Here is a 23941-nt window from a genome sequence, read left to right on the forward strand (position 1 = left end):
TGGTATTTAGTAAATTGTTATTCAGTTTGCCGGCTGTTGTAACATCTGTCCAACTGTTCATCCTGCCTCCAATCCTGACTTATTTTATTGACTCCTCCAGACTGTCATAAGAATTATTTACCTAAAGGAGAGAGATCATGGCCTCTCCTACTTAAACTCTTCAGCCCATATTCAGAACCAGTTTACAGTATATTAACTGTAAAAGACCCCCAAGATCTGATTTATACCTAACTTATTCCTACCCCTTCTGCAATAGCAGAGATCTGGTAATTTTCCACATATACTGAAAGAGCTTATCAAACAACTTTTTTCATTATATTCATTTTTAATCCAAATTTACCTGGGATTCAAAAATCTAGAGAAAGCTTATGGAGGTTACAGAAGACCCAGAGATATTTTTAAAGCCCTTTCAATAGAATATTATGCATATTTATTTTGTTAAAAGTAATATTTGGACCAGAACTACTGGGTTTAGGACAGACATCTGTCAACTTTCTTTCATTATAATAGTCTGTTTTTAATGACCCAAATTTACACAAGCCTGTACAGCAGTGTAGAAGTCTATATATTAAAATTCTATTTGAATATCTACAAAGGGAAAGTATATTTTTAAGTCACTGAATACACTTTGCACTGGGTAATCACCCCAGATGTTTCCAATTAATCCTGACTAACCAGATGAACTAGAGTAACATATAGTCCAGTCTTAAACACATTTTGTGGTTTATATAAGAACTTAGATTTACTGCATATATTCTTAAAACATAAATTCTTCAGCATATTTAAAATATGAGTTGATTTATAAAGAACTGTAATTGAAAACCCGAGGAAACTTCAGGAGAACACGATCAGCCTGGAGCATCTCAAGAAGTGGATGTGCAGGTCATTGCTGTGGATAGTCAGGGTTTCAGTGTTGGAGAATTTGCTGTATGATTGACACTTGCCCCATTCTGAAAGTGCTTTCAACTGCTGGTATTTTAAAAAGTTGGATAGGGTTAGCAACTTTTAGCTTCACTTCCTTGCCCATTACTTGTATGACTCATGTGTATTTTTCTACCCATTAGGCACAGAGAGAATGTTCTGTTAGCATTTTTCTGTGAAGTATGGTACCTCGCAGAGCTTCCATTTGGTTAGTAAATGTTCTTACTAAAACATTTGTACATAACCTGTCAGTCTGGTTGGATTTGGGCTATAAGAATCTTTAAGACCAGTGGCCTAGAATAAAATCCATTCAACTCTTGGTGCTTTTAATGAAATAGAAAAGATAACTATTGGGCCTCTAAAAACATTGATCATTGAGGAACAGCTGCATTTGTGCTCTGGAAATGCACTGTGTGTTATGAGATAACTTATATCCCTGTGACATTATTGTCTCCACTTCAGGCAGATATTTTTTTCCCTTACAGAAATCCTTTCAGGAAAAATCCAAATTGAGCAGAGTAAAAATTGAGACAGTCTTCATTCATGCATGTTTTTGAGCTTCCCTAATGTTTTAGCTTTATAGCTTTCTTACAAAAACAATGTGTCGTATTTTAACATGTAATTTTAATCATTTGGAGAAAGGGGACTAAGTGCATTTGTATTCATGTCATGTGGGGAAATATATTTGTTGACAGTCTCATTTTGCAAAATGGATTTAATGCTGAAAAAATCATAGCAATTCATTTTTTAAAAATAACAGTCTCTTTAAATACAGTGCTCTAGTTTTTCAAATTTTAGGTCTATGCCATGTAAACAGTATTCACATTATGAATTAAAATCCCATTTGCTTACAGAGCAGTTTAATTTTCTTGCTTATAGGCTCATAATGACTTGAAAATCTAATAATTGTTCATTTAGGAGAGGAAAATACCTTCCTCAACTAATCTGTAATACCAACTTAATTTTCGGTGGTAGGTAGAGAAATTGGGTATCAACAAGTCCCAGAACATGTTAGGTGTGGAACAGAACCACAGTTTTAATGATCTTGTTCTAAGGATTTTGTTTACCTTATTTGAAATAGAGAATTTGACAATGCATATACACACAGAGTGGCCCCATATTGCCATTTTATTTGTAGAAACAAAATTAAGAAATGCAGGAAAATGTCTTTGTTAAAATTATTTTAAAAATCTATTCTTTAATGATAAACATTCACATATGCTTTCATTTATTTAACAAACTTTTATTGAGAGATTGTTGGGCACCAAACACTATGCTCAGGATAAACAATTGAATAATTTTCATGGTCCCTGACCTTGTAAAGCTTATATTCAAATGGGGAGAAAACAAAACTGCATTAATATGTAAATTATGTTTAATAGTTTCTGTAATAAAAATTCAGAAACACGATTGAACAATGCTGAGTCTGACTGGCAGACTGCAGACTCTGCCTGAGCGATGGATGACAGGACTATGCAGACACAGATGTTTTGCCTATGTGAGCATGGCCAGGGACCCCACAGCTAACAGACCCCAAAGAGGCTGGAGTTTGGCTGTGAAGCCCCCATATGCCAGAGAGGCATATCTTTATTTTAGAACAGATTTAATGACAAATGTCTTGAGCAAGCACCGTTTGTGGGTAATTAACATTGTTGACCCCAAGTAGAAGAACAGTCATTCAGAGGATGATCAAAGGTTGGTTTCTGTTTCTGGGGAAATAGGTAAACAAGCTATTTAGATAAACTTCCCTACATTCCCTTGTTATCTGCTCTTTGCCATTAGCTCAAGGTAAGAAGATTAGCCTGCCTTCAGCCATAAACCTTTTCCCAAAGCTTTTGCAAAACCTTCTGTCCTTCCAAGAAGGTTTACATCTTTCTCTATAATTTTTCCCACCACCCTGACCAATCTCCTATAGAACAAAGGACTGAACAGTATATCTGCCTGGGAGGGTTGGGAAGACATTGCTGAGGTGGTGCCATGAAGGACCAGAATGATCCAAAAGCATAGCCTTACACTGTGGAAATGAATGGTTTACTTGGCAGAGGATGGTAGCAAGCATTTTGGGTGCATAACAGGTAGTGCGAGAGTGGTGCCTCTTGTGTGTGCATGTCACAGAGCTGCCCCATGAAGGAGGCTGATGGGGACTGAGCTCCAGCTAGCAGGTCCTGGCATGGGAAAGTATCCAGGGAAGGAAGTGCTGCTTCTTTGCAGGAATGTGCCATCCACTTGCCAATCTTGCTTAGAGAGGATGCTCATTCTAAGTCACATAAAGGTGCAGCGTTGGTTGACCAGAGGTGGCTCTGGTGGCTGGAGACTGGAATGGTGTGGTAGGAGAGTGAGGGATGGTGGTGATGCTCATGGTCAGGACAAGGAATTTTGGACATGCGTTTTTAGGAAACAAGGTGTCATTAAAGGATTTTGTTTACTATCTCCAGTTAAAAAAAAATTTATTAAATAATATTAGAAAGTTAACTATAAAGTTTAGAAAACCCAGGTAAGGAAAAAAGTTCTTATAATTTTACACATCAGTTATAAGTATTGTTAATATTGTGGATTGTGACCCATATCTTTACAGATTTTTTTTTCTGTGCTTGTGTGTGTATGTGTGTGTGTGTGTGTGTATGTGTATTTAAACACAAAAATGAGGTTATATTGTGTACATGGCTGCTTGTAACTTGATTTTTTTCCTGAGCAATATGTTTGAACATTGCACCTCTCCTGAACATTTGATGAGATTACGTCCTTTTGGCTTGTGCTTCCATAGCATTTGCAATTTTTCTAATGTAAAACTCATAATGCTTTATGATATTTGCCTGTATAATTTTCCTTTGCCTTTTAGACTCTAAGCTTTTTGAGGATAAGGGAAAGGATGCCTTATTTATTGTTATTCACATTCTAAGCAGAAAATAAGCATTGGGTGCGGTGGGTTTTTAAAAAAATCAATATGCATGGGGATGAATAAATGCCTTTGGAAAAGAGGAACAAACAGAAGCTGAAAGCTGAAATACCAAGACATAAATTATCTCCTAGAATCTCTTTCCCTTTGCAGCCATAGTGAATGATGTCTTCCATAAAAAGGAAAATGGGTGTAAAGTGAAAGCTTCACTCTGTCAGAGAAGGAGGCTGTAAGGCCACCGGTCTACCTTGGCCTGGTGCATATTTCCATCTTTCTTTCTGTGAAGAAATAGATGGATGTCTAGAGGAGCTGGCACATGAGTTAGTTTCTTTTCTAGTTACTTTGTTTCAAAGCCAAGAGAGCCAAATCTCAAAATGACTTCCCACTCACTTGGATAATTAAGATGAAAATAACAATTACATAACTTGGTGTAGCAGAAAAGAAATCTTCAAGTTTGGCACCTTGAAAGCAGTGTTCACTGTCACCACTGTTACTCAAAGAGTAATGACTGTGGGAAAGGTCTGCGGAGAAAGGAATCTCCCTTTCTGAGCATTGCAGGGTTCACATGCCATGACCTGAAACTGGAACAAGTGAGAATAAACAGGGAAAGAAAAAACGTGGTGTGGGGAAAGAAGTGAATAAATTAATTGTGAATCAGGTTATCTGTGGGAATACTTTTTAGATGCCAAGGAATTTTCATTTCGGTTGTAGGAGAGATTTCCCTGATACATCATGGCATTTCTGAAGCTTTCCTATGTCTTGAGGTGCGGGAAAGGGAAGTATAAATGTTTGCCCTTTGAATTTGGCAGTATTCTGGTGATTTGTTCATGAAGATGAGAAGTTGAGGGACGGAAAAGGTCTAGTTTAGCCCTCAGCACTCTCCCTTTGGTTTCTCATTGGAGACTTTATTACCTAATCGATAGATTTTATAGAAAACTATTTGCATGTTTTAACTCATATGTTAAAAGAAGCATTCAACAGAAAACAAATACAGGTAATAACGTGTTCCTAATACCCAACATTGTGGCTGATGGATAGTAGAAGCTCAGTAGGCATTTCCTAAAGAACATGACTAAATTGGAATACATTTCTGTTGATTCCAAGAAGGTTATGTAAAAATATAAAATATTTTTATATCTAGCTACATATACAGTTATATAAAAATAAAAACACTTCCTCATAAAAAGAACAGTCACTTTGTCAGTGCTCCTGCATACTTTAAAGAAGAATCTTCGGAATCCCAGGTGGTTCTCTTTTCGGACATTGTAAAGAGCTGAAGTCTATGGGATTTGTAGAAGTGTAAGTAGTTATTTTTTACAGTTGCACTGTAGACATTGATTTATTGAGCAAGATGAATTTCTTTGATGAATTTATCTAATCTCCATTCACTTTTCCTATGTATAGTTTTGAAGTAACCAATCAGACCTTTTATTCTTTAGCTATATTTTATATTATTATATGTTTCACATTGAACACCCTTTATTGAGGCCATTAATTTGAATGGTAATATGATTTTCTTACATTAGAAAGAGATATTGAAGTATCATGCCCAGTAGGTAAATTGAGGTAAAATCAAATTTAATGAAATGCTTATGTTCTCATATGAATTCTATGCCAAAATCAAAACTAAAACCTGTATTGCAGATTTTCTAGTTATATTTCCTCTTAATATGGCTGTACTAATAGCAATTAGTTAGCAATTTCTCTTACATTTTTTTAACAACACCAGTGAAGCAACTAAAAATACTGAATATCCAGTATGAAAATGCTGTTATAATATCCAGTTCTGTTTCATGTTTATAATTAATAGAAATTTAATCATAATATGTGTTCTGTGAATCCCAGAGAATATTTTGCCACAGCCTTTGCATGGGAGCTGTGCCTATTTTGCTCTCCCTATGTTAGCTGTGTGGAACTTCAGTTGACCTCTGTGGCAGTGTCATGCTAGATCAGAAGTAATACGTCCAAGGTGATATGAATCACTGTGGTGTCTAAGACAATATATACCCAGAGGCAACTCTTGGGACAAAATGTCAAGAAGAATTAAGTTCCTGTGTATAACAGTTCTTTCTCACCCAGCCTTTTCTATAGCACACATTATTTCCTGAGATAGCCAGAAAGGGAAAATTAAGAGAATATAGGTCATAAAATTTGAAATTCTGCTTGAAAAATAAGAAAGGATTCTTATTTGTAGGCTGTGATTTAATAGATGTGGGATTTTCTTATAAAGTCCCCTTTATACTACACTGACCTAACCATTGTTAGGTTGTTTTGTTTCATAAGCTGAAGTCTTACTTTAATTATTCAAGAAATAGAGGCTGGGCACTGTGGTTCATGCCTGTAATCCCAGTGCTTTGGGAGGCAAAGGTGGGCAGATCACTTGATATCAAGAGTTTGAGACCAACCTGGCCAACATTTTTAGCTCTCACCTAGGAGGAAGAACCAAATATTTGGTTTTTTTTTTTCTTGGCTTATTTTACTTAACATAATAAGCTTCAGTTCCAACCATATTGCCACAAATGACAGGATTTCATTCTTTTTTGTGGTTGCATGTGTGGCTGAATAATATTTCATTGTATATATATGTCACATTTCCTTATCCATTCATCCATTAATGGACAGTTAGGTTGATTTCCATATTTTGGCTGTTATGAATAGTGTTACAAGAAACATGGGAGTGCAGGTGTCAATTGAATGTATTGATTTCCTTTCTTTTGGCTGCATACCCAGTAGTGGAATTGGGAATTGGTGAATCATTCTGTAGTTCTATTTTTAGTTTTTTGAGGAACCTCTATACCATTTTCTACAGTAGCTGTACTAATTAGCATTACCACCAATAGTGTGTGAGGAATCCCCTTTCTGCACACCCTCACTGGCATCTGTTATTCTCTGTCTTTTTGAGAAAAGCCATTCTAAATGGGATAAGATGATATCTCACTATGGTTTTCATTTGCATTTCCCTGCTCATTATTGGTACTGAGCATTTTTCACATACCTGTTGACCACTAATACACCTTTTTTGAGAAATGTCTACTCAGATCTTTAGCTCATTTTTAAATTAGATGATTCGTTTCTTTACTTCTGAGTTGTTTGAGCTCCTAGTTATTAATTCCTTGTGAGATGAATGTTCACGAATATTTTCTCCCATTCTCTACATTGTTGATTGTTTCCTTTGCTGTTCAGAAGCTTTTTAGCTTAACGTAATCCTGTTCTATTTTTGCTTAGTTGCCTGTGCTTTTGAGGTCTTCTTACACCTTTTCCCAGACCAATGTCCAGGAGCACTTCCATGAGGTTTTCTTCTAGTAGTTTCATAGTTTTGAGGCCTTAGATTTAAGTCTTTAATACATTTTGATTTAGATACATGGTGAGATATAAGGGTCTAGTTTTTCATTTCTGCATGAGTATCCAGTTTTCCCAGCACCATTTACTGAAGCCATTGGCCTTTCCCCATTGTATGTTCTTGGTGCCTTTGTCAAAAATAAATTGGATGTAAATGCATAGATTTATAGCTGAGTTTCTATTCTGTTCCATTGGTCTGTGTGTCAGTTTTTATGACAGTGCCATGCTGATTTGGTTAGTATAGATTTGTATTATATTTTGAAGTCAGGTAGTGTGATGCTTCTAGCTTTGTTCTATTTGTCCAGGATTGCTTTGGCTCTATGTTAGGTTTAGGTGCTTTTATGAACTGTAATTGAACAGTTGTACATGTGAACTTTGTGCTATAAGTGTGACTGGTGTTTTAATTGAGAACTGAGGGAGGACTAAAAGTTTTATTTCAGTGTGCCTTTTCTGTGTATAACCCTAATTTTACCAGGGTAACTTTAATTTTTTTGTATTCCCAATTAATTTATAGGAAAGAGACAGATTATATTTTTCCAATATTGTAATCCCAAGGTTATAGAGATTTTGAGACTAAATCTCTGAACTTCCCATAACAATCTTAAGGATTTACTGTTGCCTATAAAACTACCATTCTCACTAGAAAATTTTGAATCTTATTCCTTTTCCAGCTTCCTTGGAAAAGAGTAGTGATGCATTCATTAAATATTGAAATCTGAAATAAATACTTGTGAACTTTCTGTGATCTGGTCTAAACTTATTTTTCCTGGTCAATCAAGGATTCCACCGTTAGTGGGTAGCAAAATGCTTTTGGAAAGACCACCACTTTTGCTTTTAGCTAGCAATAGGCAACTGGACTGTTGCTTGATATGTAAGTGAAAATATCTGGCTAAATAAGAACCTTCTTTGACACACTCACTATTCTAGCACGTAGTGTTTTCATGGTCGCAACAATATTATTTCAAAAGAATATGGAACTCAGCATGGTTTCTGATGTTTTCCTCTCTATTATAGACACTGTTAAGAAGGAATGTGCCTGAGAAGGAGGCAAAGTTTATGTATATTCATAGGTAAATATGTTGGTGGTTGACATTTGGCCCCAGTGAAAGGGAATTTAAACAAAAAATTTTACCATATTAAAATGAAGTTACACAGTTAGCCTTCTCCTATGAAACATTGGTGGTTTTGAATCATAGTTTACATTTGCTTTATTTTAAACTGATAAATGTTTGTATTTACTGTGCTCATGTCTGAATCCACAGGATTGTAACTAAATGGTTCTATCTGACTTGAATTCCTTTTTCCACTTCAGAAAAAGGTTCAGAAGGAAAAATTCAAAATTCAAATAAAAACAAGGGAGGGACTAAACCTTAGAGTTACCTGTTAGATATTGTGGTGATTGTAGATCCTCAGAGTTTGAAAGTGGACTCATACAAGTTTTCAAAGACTGACCAGGTTAGAAGATCTGCCACATTAAAGTTTTCATTGTAGCACCATTTTATAAAGAAAAGACTGCTTTTCTGCGTTTCCCTTGTTCTATTTCAGAAGGTTGTAATGGAAGAAGGTTCGTAAGAAGGGTAGAGATATTGTTCAATGTACGTGTATTTTTATGTGGATATGTTGAGAGTTGGTCTCTGAACTAAGGGCTCCCTAGCCTCTTTAAAAAAAAAAAAATCAGCCCTTCAAAATGATGTTGCAGAGTCATCTGTGTTCTCTGAAACGTTGCCAGTCAGAAATACCAATTGCACATGCTCTTCATTTTAACTTATAAATCAATAAACCCTGTCTACAAGAATCTGGATCTTTTTAGAATGCATCTGAATATGCTTTCTGCTACTCAAGCAAGATTATCACAGGAAGGAGGGGGGTCAAGAGAACAGAGAAAAATAAAAGCAGCAAATAATTGAGTTTACAGGAAACAAAGATGTTGAGTGTTTTTGTTTAACAAAAATGATGCAAGTCATTTCATTTAAAGTGTATTCAGTATGAGTATAAATTATTAAAAGGATCATTAGTAAGAACCTTTAAGAAATATATTAGCAGTTTTACATGTAAAAAACAATTTTATTCTTTTGGAAAATTTCAGTTACATGTAGCATATTGACAGTTGGGTAAAAGCACAAATATAAATAAAAGTAGTTTAAAAGCAAGTCAAAACTAATGATCAAGTGGCAGTTTGTTTCTATAATACCAATAATTGAATATTTGTATCATTAAAAGCTAAATTTGGCTATGAAAATAAATGTTTATCATACACATTTAGGCAATATAAATATATATGAAAACAAGAGGAAATAGATACTACTAACAAGTAAACCGGTAACTCTGTGAAGTGCAAGTTCATAATGTAGACTGTCTTGGCTGGACCTGTTACAGGAAAGGGGCCCCAAACCAGGCCCCAAGAGAGGGTTCATGGATCTCACACAAGAAAGAATGCAGGTGAGTTAATAAAGTGAACGCAACTTTATTGAGAAAGTAAAGGAATAAAATAATGGCTACTCCATAGACAGAGTGGCCCCAAGGACTGCTGGTTGCCCATTTTTATGGTTATTTCTTGATGACATGCTAAATACAGGGTGAATTATTCATGTCTTCCCTTTCTAGACCATATAGGGTAACTTCTTGACATTGCCATGACATTTGTAAACTGTTCGTGGCACTGGTGGGAGTGTAGCAGTGAGAACTAGGAGAGGTCACTCTCAGTGCCATCTTGGTTTTGGTGGGATTTAGGCAGTTTCTTTGCTGCAATCTGTTTTATCCGCAAGGTCTTTATGATCTGTATCTTGTGCTGACCTCCTATTTTATCCTGTGACTTAGAATGCCTTAATCATCTGGGAATACAGCCCAGTAGGCCTCAGCCTTGTTTTACACAGCCCCTATTGAAGATGGAGTCGCTCTGATTCACTCGCCTGTAAGACCTTGCTCCAAGTATTTAAGTCAACCATAAGAAAGTCAGCATGACTAAAAACAGTGAGCAAGTGTGTGGCTGGAACAAGATGAAACTGGAGCGTTATCAGGGGCCAGAAAACATAGAGGGTCTTTTATGCAGTGACCAGGAGTTCAAACTTAAATCTAAGTGTTGTGGACAAGGTTTTAATAGGAAACTTATTGTATAATTTATTATTTTTTTAAATCAGGCTGCTGTGTGTAGAATGGTCAAGCATTATATGAGTGGATGAGGAAAAGCCAATTAGAAACACAATGCTTGAACTGGGCAGTAAAAATGAAAGTGGGAAATGATTTGATTACAGAGAAATTTTGGAGGTGTAATCAAGTATGTGTGCACATCATATTTGGAAGGGTAGCCTTTGGGAGAGAAAGGGTCACTACCTTCCTTTCTTCCTTCTTTTTTCCAAAAAAAAAAAAAAAATCATTGTGATAAAGAATATAACGTATGTCACCATGGCGGTTGGTCACAGTCTAGTAGATATAAACTCTGTACCAAGACTACAAAGAAAGGTGCTATAGTCTGGTACCTACACTTTATACTAGCTAAATAAATACTATTAGTATATTGAGTGGTACTGAAGTAAGAAGCATCAGTATCTAAAGGAGTGTATGTTTAAGGCCCTTGAAATGCACTTAAGGGAATGTTGGTAAGTGTTTTAATCTGTTCAGGCTGCTCCAATAAAATACCATAGACTCTGGTTTATAAATGACAGCTTACAGTTGGGAGTCTAAGAAATCTACAGTCAAGGTGCCAGTAGATTCAGTGTCTGGCAAGGGCCACTACAGATGGCTGTCTTTTCAGTGTTCTCACATGATAGATGGGATAAGGGAGCTCTCTAGGGCCTCTTTTACAAGGGTAGGAATACTGTACATGGGGCTCCACCCTTATGGCCTAATTGCTTCTCAAAGGCTCCACCTCCTAATACCATCACGCTGGGAAGTAGCAGTCAACATATGTATTTGGGGGTACATAAACATTTAGTCTATAGCAATGGGTTTCTTAGAAATTGTATTTGAGTTTTAAGGAGTGAGAAGAGTAGCTGAGATGGTTTTTCCCCTTGGGTAGGGGGTGAGATATTCAGACATCAGTAAGTATAAGCCAGGAAGAAGGTAAAGTATGTTAATGAGAACTTGACCTCTTCAATAAATTTCAAATAATTCACAGAATGAATATAGGGAAGGAGTAATAAAATGGGCTAGACCCTCAAGACTCCATATTATCAAGTTTAAATTTTATCTATCGCTTTTATGCAGTGTCACTGACATTTTTTCTGTCCCGCAAGTACTTTCCAGTCTCAGAGCATTCATGCATAGGGTTCAGTTTGCCTGTTAAATTTTTCCTCCCAAATGCCTACTGTCTTCTCCTCAGGTCTTAACCCTGACCTGATGATCTTCCCTTGAATAAAGCATCCCCCACTCCACACACACCCCTGTCACTCTCTAATCCAGAATCTCTTTCTAAGTGGTTCTTTATGATACTTTTCTCTGGTATTATTACATAGATTCACTTGCTTTTGTGTTTTTCTCCTCCACTAAAATATGAGCTTTATGAGACAGGGATGTATTCAGTCTTATTTATGGTAGCATTCCCAGTGCAAGGCCAGAACCAATATATGAATGATCTGTAAATATTTGTTGAATAAATAAATGAACCTATAGAACAAAGAAGGAAAATTAGGTTCTTGCAAAGTGCCCTTAATCATTTTTACTTTTACTCTGTTGTCTTGTCCTTTACATATGCTTTGTGAGTGGACTGATGATGGTTCATTTTGTTTGCAAGAAAGGAAACATGCTTAGTTGCTCTGGGAGCTGGGTGTTTATGGTAGGAGAGTAACAACAGCAGCAAAAAAAGCCCAGGAGATGATCTTAGTAATCACTCTGGACCTTTGCCTTAGAAGAAGGGAAGAGTATGGCAGGCTTTAAGGGAATCTTTCTGGACCAATGTTTTTTTTAAAACGGGTGATCTCAGTCATCTTTTATTTACAGAAGTTGGAAATTGTTGTTTTTTACTGACTTAGATATCTGCCTCCTGCTCCTATGTTCTGTAAAAGCAAATATGCTTCAATGAGGCTGCTCCTTAGACTGTCTCCCCTGGCCTCCTCCTCAGCCACTGGTGTCTCACATGTTAAGCCTATTTATTGCAGCCTTTGAGTTAATCATCAGCCCTGAGTTACTTGGGTGTGGTCAGATGAGCACAATGATGTGGTTTAAATGATTGTAACCTTCTGTAGAAAAACCTACCTGTGGACACTAGCTCCCACGTCCACAGAGCTGCGTATGGATGTGTCAAGCCCTAAGAGTTCTGCAGGTTGTCCAACACAATGATTTATTTTTTGAGTTGAGGGTTTTTGAGGCTCTGTTTTTAGAGCATGTTACTGGGAATTATTGCCTTCCTCCTGGAATTCACCTAGTGTTGGTGAGCTCTTGGTTGTTCACCGCTTGAAGGAAAGTTCTGCCTCCTCTTTTCCTGCTTCCCAAGATAAAACCAGCCATGCAGCAGGGATCATCCTGAAACTTACATCTACCATGTCAGGAGCCTCTTCTCTACCAGTCTCATTCCCTGTAGGTTGCATAGAATGACTAAGCTAGTATAGTGAAACCTGAACTAAGAGTCTGTAAATTAGATTTTTGTTCTGTTTTTGCTTCTAATTTGCTGCTGAATTTAGACAATTTATTTTAATATTTAGTTTTACAATGTGAAAAATAAGGTAGTTACACTAGGTGATAATACTCTTTAGAATTGTATAATTGTGTTCTTTTTGTATCTTTAACAAAGACGAAAAGATAGCTCAGGGCTGTGCTTCTGAAACTGGATTCCTTACATCCCTGGAATAGCTGTTTGCCAGGGGTCTGCCAAGTATATGGTATTTTCTCTTGAAGCATTGACCTTAATGATTTTAGGGAATCTTTTTTTTAAAGAAATGTATATGTATAACAGAACATAATGTTAAATTTGCATGGATTTTCAAGTAACACATGAAATTTTCTAGTTATTTTGTATTTGGTAGCCTATAACATCTTTTTAATAAAGGTGAGAAAACCTTCTAAAAGACATTATCATATCTTTCATCCTTGATTCATGATTCACTAATACTCCAGTAGGTAGTGCCAAAGAGTGACTAGTCAGTGATTGTGAAGATGGAGGACGGCATCTTTGCCTGATCTTGTTTTTATATGAGCTGTGACAGTGCTATTTCCTTTATTTGAGTCATCATTGTTTATAAAAATAATGTAAGCTTCTCCGGTGAATATTTTAAAAATTATTGATGGGGAGTGTTCCCTTTGTGAACAGCTAGTTCTTTAGACAAGTTTGTTTTCCACCAATTTGTCTGCTTCTGTTGTAGCAGATGGTTTCCATGTTGTGGTTCCTTTACTCCTCTCTGAAGACCAGCAAAAGAATGAAAAAGTCATGCTTTCTTAGAAAGAGCCCTGCAAGGTGTGATGGAAGGGGAATCCCAGCACCTAGCTTCCCAGGCTCATCCTGGTCATTAGGATCTGATTCCTAGATTGTGGACTTTTATCAGGAAAGGTGCACATGTTAATTTAAAAAAGATTAATTGGTAGGATGACAGGCAGCACTTATTTCACTGTAATTTTCTCAAAAGCAAGTTTGGCAGTGGTGGGCGTTGGTCATGGTGTTTTGCACATGTTCCCACAAGAATGTGATTCCCAAATTTGGCTAGAGTTTGGATGTCACACCTAGGAAATTTAAAGAAAAAATAAAATACATGTTTTATGGTTTTACCTGAGAGCTATGAAAGCAAAATTTCCTAAAATTTTTATGGATATGAATATTTTTTTAAAGTTCCCACTGGATGGAAGATCATGCCCAGTTGTATTGTTATCTTAGAGTTCACCTGTCTATTTCATGGACTGACTATAGGCTGTTTGAAGGCAGGATACTTTCCCTTGCTTTCTTCTGAAACTGCTGTGCTCGAGCACTTACGGAATGCTCAAGTCCCATTTGATGAATGAATGGATATGTTATGCTTGTGATCAGTTTCCCAGGATAAACCATCTACATCTTCTGATATCTTGTAAAACTAATTATTTTTTAATGTGGCTGTGTTTAGATTTTAAATTGGACTTCAGAGGTGAAAGGCCAGCATATTACTGACAGCCCATTTATCTAGTAGGCAGCACTCTCTTCTAAGTTATTGCCTTGGGGAAGCCCATTGCATTAGAGCAGTGATCTCAGCATCATGAATAGATACTAATCTATATTGTAGCAATCACTCTTCTTGCCCTGCTTAGAAGACACAGTGGTTGATGCTTCTACAATTAGCTGTTCAGTTCATTGAAGTTTGAAAGTTTATATGAAATTTATCAGTGATTTTTTAATAGGATTCTTCTTAGAATTAACTTTTTTAAAAAGCACGTGTCACTTGGCATGTGTCACTCTTAATGGTACTGAATTCAGATTTGAAAGGAAATCTTGTTTCAGGTCCCCCTTTTAAAAACACTTCTATATTGTTTTGGGAAACTCTACATTCTACATACATACATGTAGCTTTTGTTTTATTTAACCAGAAACACATGACTATTGGTATAGTATAACTATCATTTTAATATTGTTATTGTATTTGTTAATTCCTCCTGCATAAGTTTGACTTGGAGATCTTGTCTGATTTAAGACCAAGCACAATTACTAGTGTGAACAAAAGTTAATGAGCAAAATTGTCAAGTTATATATTAAGGGCATAGTCAGCTGTACAACAAAGAATTTGATGTAGGGGATGAAACAAGGTAAAATAATTAAGTATCTGGCAGGAGGTCTAATTTTGGCTTAGTATTTTAATTATATTCCCTTGGATAATTGTAATTGATTACATAAAAGTTTTAGGAAATTCTAAGATTGCCCAAATACATATGTTGAAAGTACATAAGCTTATTTTGCATTTAATGTCTTAAGGTAGTTGCAATATAAATATTCAGATTGCAGTAAACAACACTGTAACTCAGCTAACACGTCTATTGTAAATACAGTTCTGGAGTGGAGAGAAACTAAACAATTGTTAGGTCTGTGTTTTCCCAAGAAGAGAGAAGCAGGTTTCTGGGATTGCTTGTGAGTCTATAATATAATGAAATGTGTATTTCTTGTCAATTTTTAAAGAATATGACTATTTTCAATTAATCAGTGTCAGTGAGGAAACTTAAGAGTTCAACTTTTATGGTTTATGCTACTTTGCATCTCAGAATCCTTGAAGTATGGCAGCCGAGGGAAAATATGAATGGAGTTTTTTAAGGAACCAGGGATTTTAAGCCTGAACAAATTTTGAAAGACTAATCTATAAAAGAAGATTTTTCATCTTCAGCGTAACTCCAGATGGAAGGCAGTAGGTCAATGGAGAGAAGTTACATAGAAACTTTAAAGTAAATTTCAAGACCTTATTAATAAACTCTGTGCAACAATGACTGAGTTGTTGTGGGGACGTGTGGTGAAGGTTTTCTCCTGGACATTTTTAAACAGAGGTTAAAACCTGTCAGAGTATATTTTCCAGGGGGAGAAGAAAACCTACATTAAGTTAATACTAATTGGCTATTTGAAATATAAACATCTGTAAATCTAATTTATTCTCCATTGATCTCGTCTGTGAAGTGTGATGTCTGCTGTGGCAGTAGACTGTGTTAAGAATTACATTGATGATTGAGTGTTGATGTCAAGTTTAACCCATTTCCTCTTATTTTCATTGGAATATTTTAATCTTACAGTTATGTGTTCATGTTCTTAGCAATATAATTGTGTCTTTTTTATAAGAGGAAGAATATTAAAGGACATTTTGGAAATCAACCATTTATCCCACCTGTAATTATAGAAAACCTACTATATGCTAAAATCAGAAGCAAAGGGCAAGGTGTCAGAATTCATTATATCGCTGTGCCCTTGTTTCATTCCTTTTGTCCTTTGATCTCTGTAGCCCTGACAACAGATCATACTGAAATGGGAAGTGCTGACAATCAGAAATAAATCACCAAAGACCACCCTAACAAATGACCCCCCAAAAAATTGCATTCCATTATAAACTCACAGTTCCTTCCACACACACAAAAAAAATCATATGAATTGAAGAAACACTATACTTTGTAAGTTGATTATGGCTGAATAGAGGTTAGTAACAATATTTTGGTGGCTACTACCTGGGCTTAACCATAATTCTTGGCAAGAGTTACACATTTTTGCTTTGGGGATGAGGTCAGCAACATACCTATGCTAGTGTGATAGTAGGTGAACTTCCTCAATGAAGCTCATAACCAAGAAGAAAGCAATACCAGAAAAGACAGAGTAAATAAAAAACTTAGGAATAAGTGGGACTAGAAAAGCAAAGTATATCATTTCTGCTTTGTAGCATAGCTAGGTCCTATTATGTAACCAGAGTATACTAGTATATGTACCCTTTGTAATGTTAAAGATTATTTTACATGTTGTGGGCATTTTGTGGGCATTACAGTCCATCTAAAAAAAGACATATGAGGCAGCCTCTTATGGAGCTGGACATTTCTGTATTTTAATCCCTAATATATATTTGGGTGGTGAAATGTCATCAAAATTAGTTTTTTTCTAAACACTATGAATTTTCAGTCATTTCTTCTTAATAATGATTGACTTGGGCATGTTGACAATAAAGGGACTGCTCTTTCCATCATTTGTCACATGGCACTGCTCCCTTTAATCCCTGTGGCTCCTGGCAACAGAAAACTGCAGTGAGGGCCAGGGCTCAGGACTGGCCCCAGTGTCTGAGGCCACATCAGCTACTTGAGGTTTGAAAACTCTTCTTTCTTGACTTCTGCCTTTATTTAAAAGCTGTCAGAAGAACAAAATTACACAGGGAGTCTTCCACATGAGATGCTTTCCTTGCCCTAGATCTGCTCAATAAAACAGAGGAGAGGCAATTCTCTCCCTCAAACATGGAGTTAACTATCATGCAAACCAGACTTCATTCAAAAAATTATCGGGTAGATCATGAGGTCAAGAGATCAAGACCATCCTGGTCAACATGATGAAACCCCATCTCTACTAAAATACAAAAATTAGCTGGGCATGGTGGCATGTTCCTGTAATCCCAGCTACTTGGGAGGCTGAGGCAGGAGAATTGCTTGAACCCAGGAGGCAGATCGAAGTTGCGGTGAACCGAGATTGCGCCATTGCACTCTAGCCTGGGTAACGAGAGCGAAACTCTGTCTCAAATAAAAAAATTATTCTACTTTATATTGCATTCTCTTCCACCTGTTGGAGTTCTTAATCCCTTGTGTGTATGGAATATTTAGGTTTCATTTTAAATTAGCAGTAGCAACTTAATAGAACATGTAAAATAAGCTGTCTATACTCAAGGCATTTGCAGTGTATGGAGAACAAGTCTGTTAAACGTTTAACTGAGAGGAGTTACCTTATAGAGTGGTGTGTAGGGAAAAGTCAATGAAATTTACTGTTGGTGTTAGGGTGCAACCTTATAACATCTGGTAGAGAAATGCTTCATGACTGTGAGATTAAAATCATCCCTCCAGGGGTTCTGTGGCACAAGAACAGAAGCAAAGGAGGATGTTGCAACTCCTGACAAGCCTCAGCAATGCTAGCCTCTAAATTGGGGTGAAGGGCACAGTGTTTTTCAACCTTCTGCCTCCTGATTGGATTGATAAAAAGTGTTGTAAAACTTTGCTTGCCTGTTCAGTTTATAGCCACACTTATTTTTCTTCCTCTGGCGTGGTTGTTCAAAAGAATTTTGAGGACTTTAATAAACTGTTTGTTGAAGCATTTTATGTAGCTTTTGAGATTTTTCTAGATAACTTGGACATCTACAACTGAATGACAGTCATTCATCCTTCTTTATGTTTAGTGCAGCATGTTCAGCCAGTTACAGCTTTACCGTGGTTAATTATTCAAATAAAACATCCTGAAGGGTAATAAGCAAAGGCTCCATTCCTTACATGTGCAAAAAATATCATGGTTATGAGTGGCCTCTCTTAGCAGGGAGTAGTTTGACCTATAAATGAAAAAGTGACTGTGAGGTTGTCCATTGTGACCAGTGTTGTAGCAGTTAGACCCATGTTCAATTGAAGCTGCTGGTCTCTCAAAAATGAAATATTGAACGGAAGCCTTCATTGCACATTCAAAGAAGTACAAAGAGAAGGAATGGATCTGTATTTCAAATATCGTTGGTGCTATTGGCTTAGACATGTTCCCTTTATTGGGTCTGTTTTGCAAGCCTAAATTTGAGCCCGAAGAGTTTCTCCATATAAATGTCTGAAGTATTGCAGTGGCACATCCATCACCTTTTTTGCTTTTGAATTACAAAGATAACCTTAAGATATGAGCCATATACTGGGCAGTGTGATACATACACAGAAAGGGTGAACCTCCTCAGTGATGAAATCAGCCAGAGACCAAGAGGAAAGTAATAGGCAGAAAGGATAGAGTTGATGAAAAAATTGATTCTTTTCCATTAAACTGTACGTGATATGTTTTTTATGAAGCAGGCATCAGCTGAAGGAGAAATATTTTTTCAACTAAAAAGAGATTGATGGTGAGGGAGAGGAAAAGATGTCGGGGATCAGGGGATAAATATATGTCGTATTCTATTACCATCTCGTATAATGAGAAAGTTGAAGAGCATTCTATTGTAGTTACTTAAAATGTTTACTTGGACTTGGTGATATTAACAGTTTTTAATGTTAATAATGGCTTAAAAAATACCATATAGACTTCACACATAATTGTTTTTTCAATTCTAAAATTTGTTTGGCTTATTTTCAGGTTTACCAAAGATGCAGGTCATTAGGAACTATTCTGGAACACCACCCCCAGCTCTTCATGAAGGACCCCCTTTACACCTCCAGGCCGGGGATACTGTTGAACTTCTGAGAGGAGATGCACACAGTCTGTTTTGGCAGGTACTGTGGTTACTGGAGAGGGTCCTGATCCAAGAGAGCGTTTTTGTATCTGTGCAAGAAAGAATTCAGGGCAGGTCTGCAGTGCAAAACAAAAGCAAGTTTATTAAGAAAGTAAAGGAATGAAAGAATGGCTACTCTACAGAGCAGCCCTGAGGGTTGCTGGTTGTCCATTTTTATGGTTATTTCTTGATGAGATACTAAACAAGGGGTGGGTTATTCATGCTTTCCCTTTTTAGACCATATAGGGTAACTTCCTGATGTTGGCATGGCATTTGTAAGCTGTCATGGTGCTGATGGGAGTGTGGTAGTGACAACGACCATCAGTCACTCTTGTGGCCATCTTGGTTTTGGTCGGATTTAGCCGGTTTCTTTACTGCATCCTGTTTTATCAGCAAGGTCTTTATGACCTGTAGCTTATCCTGTGATTTAGAATGCCTTAACTATCTGGGAATACAGCCCAGTAGGTTTCAACCTCATTTTACCCAGCTCTTATTTAAGATGGAGTTGCTCTGGTTCACATGCCTCTGACACTATCCAAATTACAGTTTGTTAGATGTAATGGATGATTTATTACTGCTTAAAGAAAAATGACTCTTGTCTTTAGAAACTGCATGCTTTCAGCGTCAGAAATTTTACATGATGTGGGGAACATATTTTTTATTAACCTTTTCCATATTTACTAATGCCAAAGTGGCAACAAAACTTGGAACACTTGAGAAAAATGCTATCAATGCTGGGGGTCATAATTATTATTTTTATTAAAAATTTCTACTTTACCAAGGCATTTTTTCCAAACCTAGGACCTGTGGGTATCAGCTAATTTGCATGGCTTTAATATATTAACAGTTCATTTCAGGGAAACTACCTAATTAGCTTACCTGTGGCCATTTCTGACCATATTTACTTTCTGTCTACTGACAGTAATACCTAGAGTGCTCAGAGGTGCTCTGGGTGTTATTCATAAAATATATGAAATGCGAAACGTAAGTGAGCATGTTGGTGTTTTCCAATGGTGAAATCTCTCTTGGCCTGTGGACTTTAATTTGGTTGAAACTTTTTTTGAACTTAGGTAAATATGGTTTTATGTTAAGATTAAATAAAGCTGTTCAATATCACATTTTGTGCGTATGTTAGAAATATTTCCCACTGATGTTGAGGAAAGAATTTGTTAAAAATTCTTGTGCATTGAGGGAAAAGTGTGAATCCACAGAAAGATGATCACAAGTGAAATGTGGTTAGAGGTAAAGAGAGAGAAATCAGAGAAAAGACTCATTGTGCACATATGGAAGGGACAGCTATTCTATTAGCTTAAAACTATTTTATTGTCTCTCATGTATTTATGTAAGTATGCTCAAAGATTGAACATTTATCTCTAGCTACTATTTCAATTGTGGTAGTCAATGATTTTTCCAAAGCTCCACCATTCTTCTTAAGTAACCTGATCCTCCCAAACTTCACCCTTCCCAGAAAAAGAAAAGAGAGAACAGACTTGAATTCCACTACTCTTCAGACGACTCCTGCACCTCTCAGCCTAACCACAAAACAAACCTGCATTTTTAGCCATAAGGTTCTTCATATTCAAGGCTTATCTTGCTTCTTGGATTTTTTATCCTATATTCCATCAGCTGGCTCTTGACTTCTAAATTGTCAACTTTATTCTCTCTACTGGCTCCTTTTCTATAGCATATAAATATGCTCAAGCTCCTCCAATCTTAAACATTTAACTCAGCCTTTTGTCTGGTTATGCCAGGTACTCTCTCTCCCTCTTCCTCTCCACAACCAAAGCTAAGCTTGTTGGGGAAGTGCTCAGTTTCTACCACTCCATGTCCTATTCATAAGCCAGCCTCCTGCACTCCTCCTTGGATCATTAGTGCCACTTCATATAAAAACAGCTTGGAGATGGATGGTAAACTGCGCATAGTTTAAGTGTACAATTTGATAAGTTTGAACACACATATATAAGTGAAACCGCCCCTATAATCAGGATAATAAACATATTCAATATCATCCCTAAAAGTTTTTGTGCCCCTTGGCAATCCCTCAGTCATGCTCTTACCTGTTGCTTTGCTCTGCCTCTCCCAACAACCCTCAGCAACCACTGTTCTGCTTTCAGCTAGAGACGAGTTTGCATTTTTTTTAGAATTTGATGTGCATCACATAGTATTATTTCTTGTATGGCTTGTTTCAAACAACATGATTATCTTGAGATTCCATCACATTGCTATGTGTACAGATGGTTATTTTTATTGCTGATTATCCTTCCATATGTGGAGATAGCACAGTTTGTTTACCTGTTAGCCTGTTGATGGACTTTCAGGTTGCTACTAGTTTTTTTGGCTATTGCAAATAAAGTTTCTATGAACATTCAAGTATAATTCTTTGTATGGACCCAATGTTTTCCTTTTTCTTCTTTTTTTTAATTGTAATTTAAGTTCTGGGGTATATGTGCAAATCTTGCAGGATTGTTGCATAGGTACACACCTGCCATGGTGGTTTCCTGTCTCCATTCCCCCCATCACCTACATCAGACATTTCTCCCAGTGTTATCCCTCTCCTCCCCACCCCCTTCTGTCCTTCCCCTTGCCCCCCACCCCTCAACATACCCCAGTGTGTGATGTTCCCCTCCCTTTGCCCATGTGTTCTAATTGTTCAACACCCAGCTATGCTCTTAGGTGCTAATACCATGAGGGGAATGTATAGATCATATATAGATATACATTTAAGTTTTTGAGAAATTACCAAATTGTTTTTCAAAGTCCCTATACCATGTTACATTTCTCCCAGCTGTATATGAGAGTTCTAGGTGCTTCTTATCCTTGCTGACATTTGGTATGGTCATTTTTGTTTGTTTGTTTGTTTTTAATACAGGGTCTTGCTCTGTTGCCCAGGATAGAGTAGTGGTACAGTCCTAGCTCACTGTAGCCTCAAATTTCTGGGCTCAAATCATCTTCCCATCTCAGCCTCCTAAGTAGTTGGAACTACAGGCATGTGTCACCATGCCTGGCTAATTTTTTAGAGACAGTGTCTAGCTAAATTGCCCAGGCCATTCTTGAACTCCTGACCTTAAGCATCCATCCCACCTCAGTCTGCCAGGTAGCTAGCATTACAAGCATGAGGTAGTTTTTTAAATTTTTATTTATTCTAGCAGATATATAGTGGTGTCTCATCGTGGTTTTGATTTACATTTCGTTAATCATTAATTTTTCATTAATAATGTTGAACATGTTTTTGTGTGCTTATTTACCATCTATATAACTTTGCTGGTGAAGTGCTTGTTCAAATACTTTGTCAGCTTTTTTAATGAGTCATGCATTTTTTATTATTTAGATTTGAGAGCTCCCTAGATATTTTGGGTAAAAGTACCTTACAAAATATTTTATTTCAATATATTTCTTCTAACGCTTGTTTTTTTTTATTCTCTTGATAATGTTGTACATAGAGCAGAAACTTTTACCTTTGATGTAGTCCAATTTGTTAATTTGTTCTTTTATGGATCATGTTAATGGTATTACATCTTAACAAATCTTTGCCTACCCTAAAGTTACAAAGACATTCTCCTTTATAGTTTTAGGTTTTACATTTAGGTTTATGATTCATTTTGAGTTTTGTTTTGTATATGGTATTAATGTCAGGATGTTTTTGCATGTGGATATCTAGGTGTTCCAGCAGCATTTGTTGAAAAGGCGATTATTTCTCCACTGGATTGCCATTGTACTTTTGTAGGTAATGGGTTGTCCATATATGTGTGGGTATGTGTATATATATGTGACCGTATATATATATCTTTACGTGTGTGTACACATATATATGTATATATATCAATATATGTGTATACATATCTTCCTGTGTGTATACATGTGTGTGTACATATATATCTTTATATGTATCTGTAGATCTGTTTCTGGACTCCATTTTGTTCCATTTATTTCTTCTAGACTCCAATTCATTCCATTTCTTTCTTTTCCCATCTTCATACCAATGAGATGCTGTCTCAATTTCTGCAGCTAATACGATGTCTTGAAGTCAGACAGTGTTAGTCCTCCAAATTTGTTTTTTTCCTTCTTTCATAGGTGTTTTGGGTTTTCTTGGTCCTTTGCATGCCATACGAATTTTGCAATCACCTTCTCAACTTTAAACCTTGTCACCAATAAAAATGCTTGTTGAGAATTCGATTGGGATCACATTGAATTGTAGATCAATATAGGACAATTGACAGCCTAACAATATTGAGTCTTCTAATCACTGAAGATACTATACTCCTCATTTATTTAGGTATTTAATGCTCAGCAGTGTTTTGCAGTTTTCAGAGTTAAGGTCATAGACATCTTTTGTCATATTTGTTTGTAATTATTTTGCATTTCATTTTGATGCGGTTATAAATGAGTTTTATAATGTTAACTTCTGTTGTTTATTGGGAGATATAGAAATTCAATTGATTTTTGTAGGTTGATCTCTTATGCTTTAACTCTTATTAAACTCATTAGTTCTTGTAGCTTTCCTTGTGTAGATTCCAGCAGATTTTTAAATATAGACATCATGTTGCCAATGAGTAAACAGTTTTACTTCTTTCTTTACAACCTCTGATTGCCTTTTAATTCTTTTTCTTGACTTGTAGCAATGCCTGGAATGTCCAGTAAAATGTCAAATAGAAGTCATGAGAGAGCATGTCCTTGCCTTATTCCTGATCTTAGAGGAAAAACATTCAGTTTCTTTCCGTTAAGTATGTTGTTATCTATAGTTTCTCATGAATGCCTTTCATTTGAGGACATTGCCTTCTAGTCATAGTTTTCTGCAAGTTTTCAGCGGTAATAAATGTTGAATTTTGTCAAGTGCTCTTTCTGCATCCATTGAAGTGATGATATAATTTTTTGTTTTTATCAGTGTGGTGAATTTGTTTGATTTTCATATGTTAGATCAGCATTTCTTTTCTGTGATTAAATTCCAAATGGC

General features: G+C 36.4%; 1 protein-coding gene across 7 annotated transcripts in view; it reads left to right on the forward strand.

The window, feature by feature from the left end:
• VAV3 (vav guanine nucleotide exchange factor 3) overlaps nucleotides 1–23941 on the forward strand; it is a 393845-nt gene that overhangs the window by 303145 nt on the left and 66759 nt on the right. For all 7 annotated transcript variants that reach the window (XM_035252253.3, XM_017974986.4, XM_009001808.4 and 4 more), the window contains one exon: nucleotides 18855–18991. In XM_035252253.3, coding sequence (XP_035108144.3) covers nucleotides 18855–18991 — 137 coding nt within the window. The remainder of the gene's footprint in view (nucleotides 1–18854; nucleotides 18992–23941) is intronic.

Source organism: Callithrix jacchus, chromosome 7 (genome assembly GCF_049354715.1).
Source record: "Callithrix jacchus isolate 240 chromosome 7, calJac240_pri, whole genome shotgun sequence".
Lineage (NCBI taxonomy): Eukaryota > Metazoa > Chordata > Mammalia > Primates > Cebidae > Callithrix > Callithrix jacchus.